We start from the raw sequence: 12,301 nt of genomic DNA, 5'->3' as shown, positions 1-12,301 counted from the left end.
ACTCAGAGCTGCAGATCGCTCTGGTGGCTCTCTTCAGCGAGATGCTCTATCGCTTCCCCAACGTCGTGGTTGCCCAGGTAACAAGGGAGTCAGTGCAGCAAGCCATCGCCAACGGCATCACAGCACAACAGGTACTCACATACTGCACACAATGGTCTACTACAGATGTGGGGGGTCAGGTAATCAAGGGGGATCTTGACTGGGATTGCAGATTTATGTGAAGTCTTTTCTCTCTTCAGATTATCCACTTCCTACGGACCAGAGCGCACCCTGTCATGCTCAAACAGGTACATGCATCCAATCTGCTCTCCTCACACTTCTTTCTAATAATTATAACACTAAGTGGTTGGCCTTTCATTTATTTAATTGACCAGTTTATTGAACAGTGACGCATTTATAAGCATTGCTGTAAATGCACCAAGAGGCTTTTAAAAAATCTGTAGTCCTTAGACAGATGTTGCAAAGTCACCATAAAGCCAGTTAATCCTCAGAAACAAGCCAAATAGAGTCCTACCATACAGGAAATGCTAATATAACCACACTCAAATGAAACATACGATTACGAAACTGGACACAGGTTAAAGCAGTACAGAAGCACCATACAATTGGCTCAGTGTTCACCCCCCCCCTGTGCTGCAGACCCCGGTGCTGCCCCCCACCATCACAGATCAGATCAGACTGTGGGAGCTGGAGAGAGACCGCCTGACGTTCACAGAGGGTGAGTTCACCATCTTCCTTACACAACTATGGCTGAAATGATTCTAAAGGTTTTGATGAAAAAGAGCCTTGCCTTCAGCTCAGTGTTGTGCTACCACCCTTGGAACGTAAAAAGGAAGGCTGCACCGTGTTAGAAAAAAACCTGGCAATGTTACTTTTTTGGCAGTATGAAAAAATCACAGGAATGATTCAAATGTTTTGATTACGTGTCGCTGCGTCGGGATGACGGCTCTCCAAAAAGTCATAATATATCAATCGCTGTTAGTTAAGGGAGCGCTTGATTTGATATGCAGCACGTATTTTCAACCCAGTTTTGAACAGCGTAGGAATAGGTGCCGTGGCTGCCCAGCCCGATTGAACCGCTTTGAATCAGGCTTTACAATGTGTACTCTTGGCAGGTTAGTGACCATGCTTTTATCAGTGGATGGCCTTTAGTTGTGTATGTTGTTAAGGGCCTAACATTATTTGGCTTTGATTTGAGAATCGACTCTCTTTGCAGCTTCAGTGATATTGTCAAACGTTCCTTTGTCCTGTAGAAAAGGTCTATATTTGATAAATGGGGTTCAACAGAAGTGCATGTGAGCTGACTGACGTCTACAGAGTGGAGCTGTAACTGAGCTGTGGTACACAGTATAGAGATGATGAGTGTCGACCTTGTGCTGACCTTTAACCTCTTTCCTCCCCTGTGCCTCTCCGTCAGGAGTGCTCTACAACCAGTTCCTCTCGCAGGTGGACTTCGAGGTGCTGCGGGACAGAGCTCAGGTTAGTTACGCTCTCATATCTGACACTGAAGAGCACAATATTGATTTAATAATCAGTTTAGATTTAGTGACATTCTTTTCTGTCCTGCTCTCAGTGATAACTTCTGCTGTACACCTTGTTAATACTATAGACCACTGATATATAGTGTGTGGGAGAGAAACCCCCTTTGGAGAAACACAGGGCTTTGAGCCTTTGCACACCAACATATAGAACACACTACAGGAAAGAGAAAACCCAAAAGCATAATAGGCTGCTTTAGAGAAAACTCATCCTTACTTGTAGGCCTTAGTTTTGGACAACAGCCCTAACACTGTACATCAGTGAGTAATTGCTGTGGCATAGATGTGGCATCATCACTACAAATAAATCGATAGGGCAAAAGAGATGAGTATTCAGACGTTCAGAAAGCTTTTAATATTTCATTAAGATTGTTTATTGATTAAGGCAAACTCCATCAGCTGGCACAGTCTCACCTGAGAGCAGGCGCAGCTCAGTAATCACAACATCACTCTTCACTGTGTTTAGCCTGTTGGTTGTGGAGTAACAAATGAAATGTGAAGTATTCAGGATAAAAAAAAAGGTAACTGTATTCTGTTACAGTTACATAACAAAAGATGTAATCAGATTACTGTTACATTTCTAAACACGGAGATTACTAGCAGGATTACAGTGTTAGTCAAAATAGAGTCTGTTGTAAAGTATCAGATGTTATTCCTCTCTGCAACTGTACCTTTGCATTACATTTGATATTGAAAGTCATCAAATGACTTTTATATTTGAATGCTCATATTAGGTTACTGATTACGTTCTCTTACAGGTAACTAGTAATTGTAACAGAATAACATTTGTAAGTAACGCTCCACACTACACTTCTACACTTCTACACTTCTACACTTCTACACTTCTACACTGAAACATTGACTTTGACTAAATGTCATCAGATTTCACATAACTGTATAGGTTTAGTTGAAAGCATTACTATTAAGTTTAAATTAACTAAATTATTGCTTCAACTAACCTAAAGTGATTTGTTATGTGTTGAAAATAATACATTAGAAACCTTTCCACATAAAGGGTCATCGGGTGTGCACTTTCAACAAAGTCAGTCACTGCTATAGCTCCAATACCTCCATCTCCTGACCCCTTCAACCCACTCAACATGTATTCACTCCTTCAGTAGTTACCTGTTGGATGAGCTGTGTATGTGCTGATGCTGTTGGTGTTAATGCTGCTGTTCCTCTGCAGGGCATGGGCTGCCTGGTGTGGCAGGACGTGGCTCACAGGGTGCTGGTGGTGAGTCCACAGGGACACAGCGAGGTGAAGAGGTTCTGGAAAAGACAGAAGTCCAACACGTAGCAGCAGGAAGTGAAACCGCGATGATGTCTGAATCGCAGTTGTTTATTTCTGGGCACTGTTGGAGGAAAGTGGAGATGATGTACTTATTTTGTATGTTTCATAAAATGTTGAACTTCCATGTAGTGTGGATTCAAATCCTCTGCTCATTTCCTTATTGAGAACTCATTTGCAGATAACCCAAGTTAAAATACTGCCTTATATCCTTTGCAAAAATCAATGTATCAATATGAATGATATATTCTGCCCATTTGATTTAACGAGTAACAAGTGGAGTCTTTGACCTCTATGGAACATATTTAGTCATTTGTATTTGCTTTCTCTTCAATTATTCAGTTATATAAAATGTGGTTTTCTTTGCAATATTTTTAAGCATTCTGGTTTTATAATAATGAAACACTACACTAGCACTTTGACACATGGCATCCCAAGACAGCAGAAGTAGAGTTTCAGACAAAGAATTGAATTAGGACCTTTACTCAGGAACACGTTTCAGAAGAAAATCAGGAATTTGATATTTCAGTTGTGATTTATTTTAATTTTAAGATGTCACACATGTAGTTATGAGTAAACAGGTACAAATAAATAGGCAATGCCACACTGAAATGTTAATAATAAAAAATATTGGGACCGCCGGCTGGCTTTGTGAAGTATGTCACTGCAACTACTGAGTGAATAGTATGGCAATTGTGAGTTTGGAGGATCTTTAAGAATGACATTTTATTGATTTGCAAAGATAGCAATGCTTAAACAATACCACATAAACAAAATGGTTATCTTTGAAACTTGGCTTGAAACGTATCATCTTGTGGTAAAAGTAGTTGCAAGCAGGACATTTTTTATTTTCTATTTTATTTAAAAATATTGAGATTATTAAGTATTGTGAATCATGTAGTACAGCCCTTTAAATTTCAACAATCATGGTCAGTAATGGGGGGGGGGGGGGGGGGGGCAGCAATCAGTTTCAGGGACCCCCCTGGCAACAGACTAAATTGTATTTGACATCTACGAAATAAGTTAGTAGGCTACATAAAAACAGCCACACCATGAAACAAAACATATCAAAATTGTGTAAGGGGTGTAAACGGAATAAGAGCCCCCAAGAAGATAATTGCGGGGTGTCACTGTTAGTCTCACGAGCTCCTATACTAAAGCAGCCAGGCTACGTGTTTGCTAGCATTAGCATGTAAAGGATTTCATATATCAAGATCAGCGTGGACATTTGAATTTTAAAGTATTAATAGTTTTTTAAATGGCATGTTTCCAGTGGCTTAAACCGCTAACACCGTGTGGAGCCAGGAGGCTAGCGCTATTTAAACGGCAGCCGGCACAGGCCTCAAATGGAGCCAGGGACGTCGCGTGAAATCCCGAACGGCTCGGGGTTCCCTGAACCGAGACCGGTCCTCGGGAGGAGACCCCGGGGGAAGAGGCGAGAGGCGGCATGTGAGGCGGAGAGGAGCGGAGGGTAGAGCCTGCGGAGGAGATTGAAGCGGACTGTGAGAACGAACCGGAGCACCAGAGAAACACCGGAGGGGAGGAGGAATTGGACCGAGAATTCAGGCATGTTACACCAGTAATCATTTTTAACCGACATAGCTATTAGAGATAGGCTACTGTAGTTTTATTTTCACAGAATAGCTAGTTATATATCATTAACCTTCTGCATATGAACTAAGCGAAGCGTAATAAACATGGGCACACACTGCACCAGCCTGCTCCTCTCACAGGCTGGTACCCCAGCATGGACAGCCTCTCTGTGCCCACACTGAACTCCTAATCATTGGCTTAGTTTACGACATCTGTCCAGCTTTTCTGTACTGTTTTTACATATGTTTTTAATATTAATTTCCCCTTTTGGTTCCAGGATGAGCTGGAGCAACTTAAACCAAGCCAGTTGATGAGATCAACAAGCTGGAGCTGCAGCTGGATGTGAGGAAGTTGTTTGTGTAGTGTTTGTTTATTGACTGTTTATTGTAGTGAATGTGACATGTGTGTGTTGTCTGTGTTGTGCTCCCTGCAGGAGGCCAGGTCCAGCTACAGGAGGATCCTCACTGATTCTGCCAGGAGGCTCAATGCTCAGGGCTCCCAGCTCGGTGCCTGTATCGAGAAAGCACGGCCCTACTATGAAGCCCGCAGACTGGCCAAAGAGGTGCGTGTGGTAGCTGCATGTGCCCATACTGTATTCAATGAACCCCGAGGACACTACTGTCTGTTTCTTTATTGCACAGTCGCATGGGGACTTTGTTTTTCAACTAACCTTGCAATAGACAAGAAGGACACTTGTAACATTGGTAGCTGTACACAACACATGTAGTACAAGTTGAAACCTCAAATTGCTATGCATACAGGAAAAAGAGAAACAGACCTGACAACAAATATACTGAATTGTCTTTTTTATAGTAACACCTATACACCAAACTCAAAAATCGAATACATTTTGAAATCTAATAAACCTAAATCAAGTTCTAAATTGAATACTAGTCCTAACTCAGCACATATTATCACTTTTTCTTCACATTTCCTTTTGAAACTATCAAAACAGCAAAAACATGAGTCATCACAGTCGCTGTCCAGGGTGCTGATCTCAATGTAGAGATACTGTATGTGCACTACATTACATTACATTACATATAACATTATTACAATTACAGTATAATTACATTACATTATTACATTACTTATTACATTATTACATTACATTACATTATTACATTACATTGCATTTAGCTGACGCTTTTATCCAAAGCGACTTACAATAAGTACATTCGACCAGGAAGACACAACCTTGAAGAAAACAGGAATCAATATAAGTACATTAGGCTTCATAGAGCAAAAACATTTCAAGTGCTACTCAACTGGCTTTAGATAAGCCCGTCCTTTATTAGTATATAAGTGCTTTGTTAATAGTTCTATTGCTCAAAGTGGAGTCGAAAGAGAGGAGTTTTCAGTCTGCGCTGGAAGGTGTGTAAGCTATCTGCTGTCCTGATGTCAATGGGGAGGCTCATTCCACCATTTTGGAGCCAGGATAGCAAACCCACGTGTTTCTGCTGATGGGAACTTGGGTCCCCTTCGCAGCGAGGGTTGCAATGAGTCGTTTGGCTGATGCAGAGCGTATAGTGCACGTGCTGGGGTGTACGGTTTAACCATGTCCTGGATGTAGGAAGGGCCAGATCCATTCGCAGCATGGTAAGCAAGTACCATTGTCTTGAAGTGGATTCTAGCAGTTACCGGAAGCCAGTGAAGGGAGCGGAGGAGCGGCGTGTGTGGGAACATTTAGGAAGGTTGAAGACCAGACGAGCCGCTGCATTCTGGGTGAGCTGCAGAGGTCGGATGGCACATGCAGGTAGACCAGCCAGGAGGGAGTTGCAGTAGTCTAGGCGTGAACACAAAACACAGCACTAGAAACCTAAACACAGCATGTAGTTATGGATTGAATGACAGGAAGATTCCAAAACCTAAATTAATTTTTTTTTTTAAATGTGCACAAGGACCAATTTCTATATACAATATTGTTACATGTATTAATCCAGAGTTGGAAATACTGTTTATACGGTGTGATAAAGGGGCCATATTATGTTTATTCTGGTTTCCTTTCCTGTAGTGTGTTCTAAATAGGTCTGCAAGCTGAAATCCCTGTGTTCCCTCCAGAGGGAGTATCTCCTCCCGATTACGAACCTGAACATGAGCAGAGTAGGGCCCCTTTAAGTTTACCACAATAGGCGCGTTCACACCGGAGTACTTTTCCCCATACTTTTCCCGTTTTAGTTCCGATAGTGCCTGGAATTTTGCGTTCACACCAAAAAGAGAGCTTAGTTTCCGAGAACTTTTACCCCCATTTTTGAGTGCCTGCTAGAGAGGTGGGACTATCCTGGGGAGAAAAAAAGTACCAATTTCGATTGGCTGGTGCGAATTGCAAACACGCCCCGTAAAACACTGCACAGTTTTGTGAAGCTGCCCATTGTATTTTGCTGGCATTAGCATTAGCATTAGCCCCGCGCACCAACGGAGAGAGAATAACTTATGGCAACACAAAATAACAAAGTAATTCCTCCCTCAGGGACTTATTCCGGTGTGAACGCGATATGTACCTTAGTTCCATGGGGGTACTAAGTACAGTAAAGTACTTGGTGTGAAAGCGGCTAATGGCAACACATGAGCCTTCACAGTTGCTGTCCGAGGTGCTGATTCAAATCACCAGAACCTAAACACAGTATGTCATTAAGTATCGAAAGACGTTAGAATAAAAAAATGAATATATTTTTAAAAAGTAAACATGAACAAGGAGCATTTCACATGCAAATATTGTTAGATTTCACCAAGTCAAAGTTGGAAATATATAACACTTTGTGTTAAAGGTCCCATGTCATGGCCATTTCTACTGATCATAATTCCATAGTTGAGGTCTACTAGAATAGATTTACATTGTTCAATATTCCAAACTCACTTTGGTTTCTCACAGCATCTCTGTATAGTATGTGTATTCACTCTCTGTCCTACACGGCTTGTTGGAGCTCCTGCCCCCCCCCCCCCCCTGTGAGCCCACTGTGCTCTGATTGGTCAGCTCGCCCACTCTGTTCTGATGAGTCCACCACCGTTACAGCGGAACATCAGTGATTATGGTGTTACAATGGCGTTTGTTAGCAACCAGAAAATGACACCAGTAATGACAAACAGATGAGAATGCTGCGTGGGTCTGGGTGCCGTGTTGGCGGGATGTTGCGGGGCTCGCTGCTCCGCCCTTTTAGGCTCGAGGGGTGTGAGCTGGATTACTGGGGTCGTTTCCTGGTTGCTGCGTGGGGCAGAGGTCCCGTTAGAATCTTTTTTCGCCGGTCAACATGTCCGTTAAAGTTGAATTCTTCCGGACAACATTTGAAAAGTGCCGGTCAAAGGTCTTCTTTGTTATTTATTGGGCTTTGAAACAAATTGATATGATTCGATATTAAACAAACTAATTATAGTAGATTAACTACATCATTCAAAAGTGTTCAGTAATTTATAATAACACGGGAATAATAAACGGAGCGCTCTCTCCCTCTCCTGACAGCCCGTCAGTCTCATGCAGCTCTTAGATCCAGTAATGAGTGACCCAACAGTAAAACTATAACATAAGTGGCGCAAGTTGCGCAACTATTGCGCTAAGGGGAAATTATTTTGACCGGACATTTGACCGGAGAGATTTAGATTTTCCGGTCTTCAGAATATTTTACCGGTCATAGTCCGGTAATTACCCGGCTAACGGGAACTCTGGCATGGGGTCTGCGAGACAGACACACACACTCACAGTCAGGCTGTGTGTGAGTGCGGAGATCCGCGGAGCTGCGGCTGAGAAAATATAAGGCTGAGTGAGTGAGGAGCTCGTTACGTCACTATGACCGTTACGTAACTATGACCGTTACGTCACTGTGACCGTTACGTCACTATGACCGTTACGTCACTGTGACCGTTACGTCACTATGACCGTTACGTCACTGTGACCGTTACGTCACTATGACCGTTACGTCACTGTGACCGTTACGTCACTATGACCGTTACGTCACTGTGACCGTTACGTCACTATGACTGTTACGTCACTGTGACCGTTACGTCACTATGACTGTTACGTCACTGTGACCGTTACGTCACTGTGACCGTTACGTCACTATGACCGTTACGTCACTGTGACCGTTACGTCACTGTGACCGTTAGCGTCACTATGACCGTTACGTCACTGTGACCGTTACGTCACTATGACCGTTACGTCACTGTGACCGTTACGTAACTATGACCGTTACGTCACTGTGACCGTTACGTCACTATGACTGTTACGTCACTGTGACCGTTACGTCCACTATGACCGTTACGTCACTGTGACCCGTTTACGTCACTGTGACCGTTACGTCACTGTGACCGTTACGTCACTATGACCAGGAAGAAAGAGTTGTACTCGCTACAGGATGTTACTTTGAGGGTTTGTGACTCTGCAGACCGTTTACATGCAGAAAAAGCTTCAATAACACACAAGGGGACGGGTAATAACCGGAAAAGCATGACATGGACCTTTAAGTTTTGACAGTCTGTAATGGTGTGGTGGTATATTGATTTGCTTTATTACATATATTCACCACATAATTACATGAACATCTTGTGATTATGTATCATTTATCTACAGAATAGGATTAGGGTCACATTAAATCTGGCCAATAGTGGTTTTTTCTTTTGGAGTTCTGAAATTAAAGTCAGAAAAACAAAAGTCTGAATTTAATCTCAGAACTAAAAAAAGATTGGTAAGATCTCAGGAGTCATTTCACATGCTCTTATCCTCTTCCGTATCAAATATCATTAATATTGGAGACTTTTTCTCCACAAAGTTAGCATGTTGTCTTAACATTACACAGTCACTGGATAATGGGAATGCATATGAAGACAATTGGTTTCTTTGTCAGTAAGCGTGGCTGACAGTGAATGAGTCGTCTGTAATGGAATATAATCGACTGTGGCTGTTCGTGTTTGTGACAAGTCATTTGAAACTGTAATTAAACTATTGTAAATTGCGAGTAAAACTTCTAATTGAAAGCAATAATTGGATGGCTGCCTGCATTTCTCTCACAATTTCCACTTACACCACAATGTGTTTGAGAAGCCTATCATCCAGACTCTGTATCCCTCCTCCACAGTGATGCAGTCATTCATCTTTCAGCAGCGACCTTACTTTCTTTTGGTTCCATCCATCCAGCGGGCCTTCCTGCTGGTTTCTCACGCAGAGCCGTCCAGCAGACCTTCCCGTGTGGTTAGAGTACCCTTGCCTTTAACAACTTCCCTTAAGCTAACACTGACGCTCCTTCTGCAGGGCCTCGCTCACTGAGGTGCATGTGTGGAATGAATGATCTTCAATAACAATGCACCTCAGTGACATGGAGGTATTAAGCACAGTGGTGTGAAGTCACTACTGTAAGTACATTTGCTCAAGTACTGTACTTAGGTACAATTTCGACTTGTAATTTACTTGAGTATTTCAATGTTTTGCTACTTTGTAATTTTACCCCACTAGAATTTAGAGATTACTATTGTACTTCTACTCCACTACATGTATGTAATCCCTTTAGTTACTTCACAGATCTGGATGAATGATGTGATATATAATCAAGTGTTAAATCAGACTTAGTTCCACCTGGAGTAAATCCACAAGCTGCCCTGCAGTATACAAAGTCATTCAAACTAGCTGCACCTTTACCAGCCTGAGGATGAAAGAACCAGCTCCACTCTGTTAGAGTTACTCAAATATATTCTGTCACAATTACTACAGCAGTTACCTGGAAAAAGGTGTAATCAGTATTTTAATAAAAATATAATAAAAAGTAATGTAACTTTATGCTACTTTCGGATTACATCCATATAAATTGTTATGTAAAGAAATACAAGAGAAAATAAATATCAATAAGATGTACTTATGTACTTATACTAATGTGTATTATGTCAGACAACAAAACAATGTGACCTTAGGAAAGAAGAAACCATGATATCCAGATCAGAAATGATCTTATTGATATGAGAAGCTGCCTTTCATGAAGCAGCTTCAGGCAGCAGCCTATACTGTACACCAACACTGAAACACTTGAGCACATACTACAGGTTAAAAAAGCAGAAATAAAACCTGAGCTGACAGAAAATGCTCCGTTTTACTTTAACACACACAGTTAAGCTCACACACACTATTTTATGAACATACAGGTTCACCTGCTGAATTAAAAACAGAACAAATGAACAAAGAAAGTGAAAACCATGAAGCAGATTCAGGCAGTAGAAGTATAGACTCACACTGAAAGGGGACCTATCATGCAAAATGCACTTTTGTACGTCTTTTTAAATGAATATGTGTCCCCGGTGTGTCAGGGAACTCACCAAGTGTCAGAAAACACAACCCTCTCTCTTTTCCTCCATACCCAAATCTCTAAAAACGGGGGCTGCAACGGATCTGATCCAGACTGATCCAGATTTGAAAATAGTCTGACGTCAGAAACGAGGAGCTCCGCCTATATGGCCAACTCTCCACCTATCAGGGGAATGAGAGGTTGCCATGGCATGGTAACAGCATGGTAACAGCATGGTAACAGCATGGTAACAGCATGGTAACATGACGCTCGTAACTCGCCCCCTCCTTTGCAGGGGGGCGTGGTCAGCTGCAGCGCATGCAAAGACAGGGTGGAGGAGAGCAAAATAGAGCGAAATGAGGCATGGCTAAAATGCATGATCTGTTTGGTATTTTGAAAAAAAACGTATAAAATTAAATATATACGTTTGGCCCTACACTATATTATTCAAATATAGCATGATAGGTCTCCTTTAAAGTATTATCCTACAGAACAGTACAGCTCACAGAGAAGAGAGAACATCTGATCCTTTACAACAAACACTAGATGCTCTTTTTAGGTTTTACTGACACTGTAATGCTGATGGTAATCCCCAATTTATAGAAATGTTACAGTTATCTGGTTTTTTATGTAACTGTAAGGGAACACAGTAACCTTTTTTGTACCCTTATGAGGAGATCCAGTTCCATGTAATCTGTGACCCCCCAGCCTGGTGTTTATCTGCTGCTGTGCCCCCCCCCAGGCTCAGCAGGAGACGCAGAAAGCCGCTCTGAGGTATGAGCGGGGCGTGTCCATGCACACTGCAGCCAGAGAGATGGTGTATGTGGCGGAGCAGGGTCTGCAGGCGGACAGGAACACGCTGGACCCCACCTGGCAGGAGATGCTAAACCACGCCACCGCTAAGGTACACCCCCCCCCCACCTCTCCCACACTCTGGAGTGTTCATGTGTTCTATGAGAACAATAAAAAGAGGGCTGTGAGAAAGATCTACAGATGTACTTTAAAAGAGAATCAGAAACCAGCAAGTACATTTACTGCAAAGATCCAGAGCAGACACATTGAAAAAGAGTAGGCTATACAATAAAAAGGCAAGCACACGTAATAACAATAAAATACATAATTCATAAATATGATATGTAAAAAAGTAGTAATTTAAATAAATGAAATACAAGTAATTAAATATAATAACAAGAAATTAAATATAATAAGTAGTCATTTAAAATAGTGAAAGTAAATGTACTTAAAGCTCCCATGTCACGGCCATTTCTGCTGATGATTCCATTGTTGAGGTCTACTAGAATAGATGTACATTGTTCAATGTTCCAAACTCACTTTGGTTTCTCACAGCATCTCTGTATAGTCTGTGTGTTCACTCTCTGTCCTACACGGCTTGTTAGAGCTCCTGCCCCCCCCCCCCCACCCCTCCCTGTGAGCCCAGTGGCCGTCTGCGAGACAGCGAGACACAGCGAAACCCAGCCCAAACACACCCGCATCCTGTCTGGGAGTTTGTGTGTGTGCTCACACACCGACTCACAGCCTTGCCGCGTCCCGCCGTCTCACCCCCAGTTTCCACTGGGTCCGTCTGCGCCGCGCTGCGCCGCGTCACGGCTGCGCCGCGGTTT

General features: G+C 42.4%; 2 protein-coding genes across 2 annotated transcripts in view; both read left to right on the top strand.

Moving 5' to 3' along the window:
* LOC117539109 (general transcription factor IIH subunit 4-like) lies at positions 1-2,865 on the top strand (the record flags this gene model as incomplete). The annotated part of the gene is given in 5 exon segments (XM_034205140.1): positions 1-131; positions 240-287; positions 640-718; positions 1,418-1,479; positions 2,725-2,865. Coding segments are annotated over 5 exon segments (431 nt in total), but the record flags the coding sequence as incomplete, so codon positions are not given.
* Positions 2,866-4,172: 1,307 nt separating this feature from the next.
* LOC117539111 (SH3 domain-binding protein 5-like) overlaps positions 4,173-12,301 on the top strand; it is a 28,108-nt gene continuing 19,979 nt past the window's right edge. The window contains 5 exon segments of the mRNA XM_034205141.1: positions 4,173-4,226; positions 4,229-4,405; positions 4,723-4,761; positions 4,853-4,981; positions 11,422-11,583. Of these exon segments, the coding sequence (XP_034061032.1) occupies positions 4,173-4,226; positions 4,229-4,405; positions 4,723-4,761; positions 4,853-4,981; positions 11,422-11,583 (561 nt within the window).

The sequence above is a fragment of the Gymnodraco acuticeps genome, unplaced genomic scaffold (genome assembly GCF_902827175.1).
Source record: "Gymnodraco acuticeps unplaced genomic scaffold, fGymAcu1.1, whole genome shotgun sequence".
In the NCBI taxonomy this organism is placed as follows: Eukaryota; Metazoa; Chordata; class Actinopteri; order Perciformes; family Bathydraconidae; genus Gymnodraco; species Gymnodraco acuticeps.
This window is presented reverse-complemented; position numbering and strand designations above follow the sequence as displayed.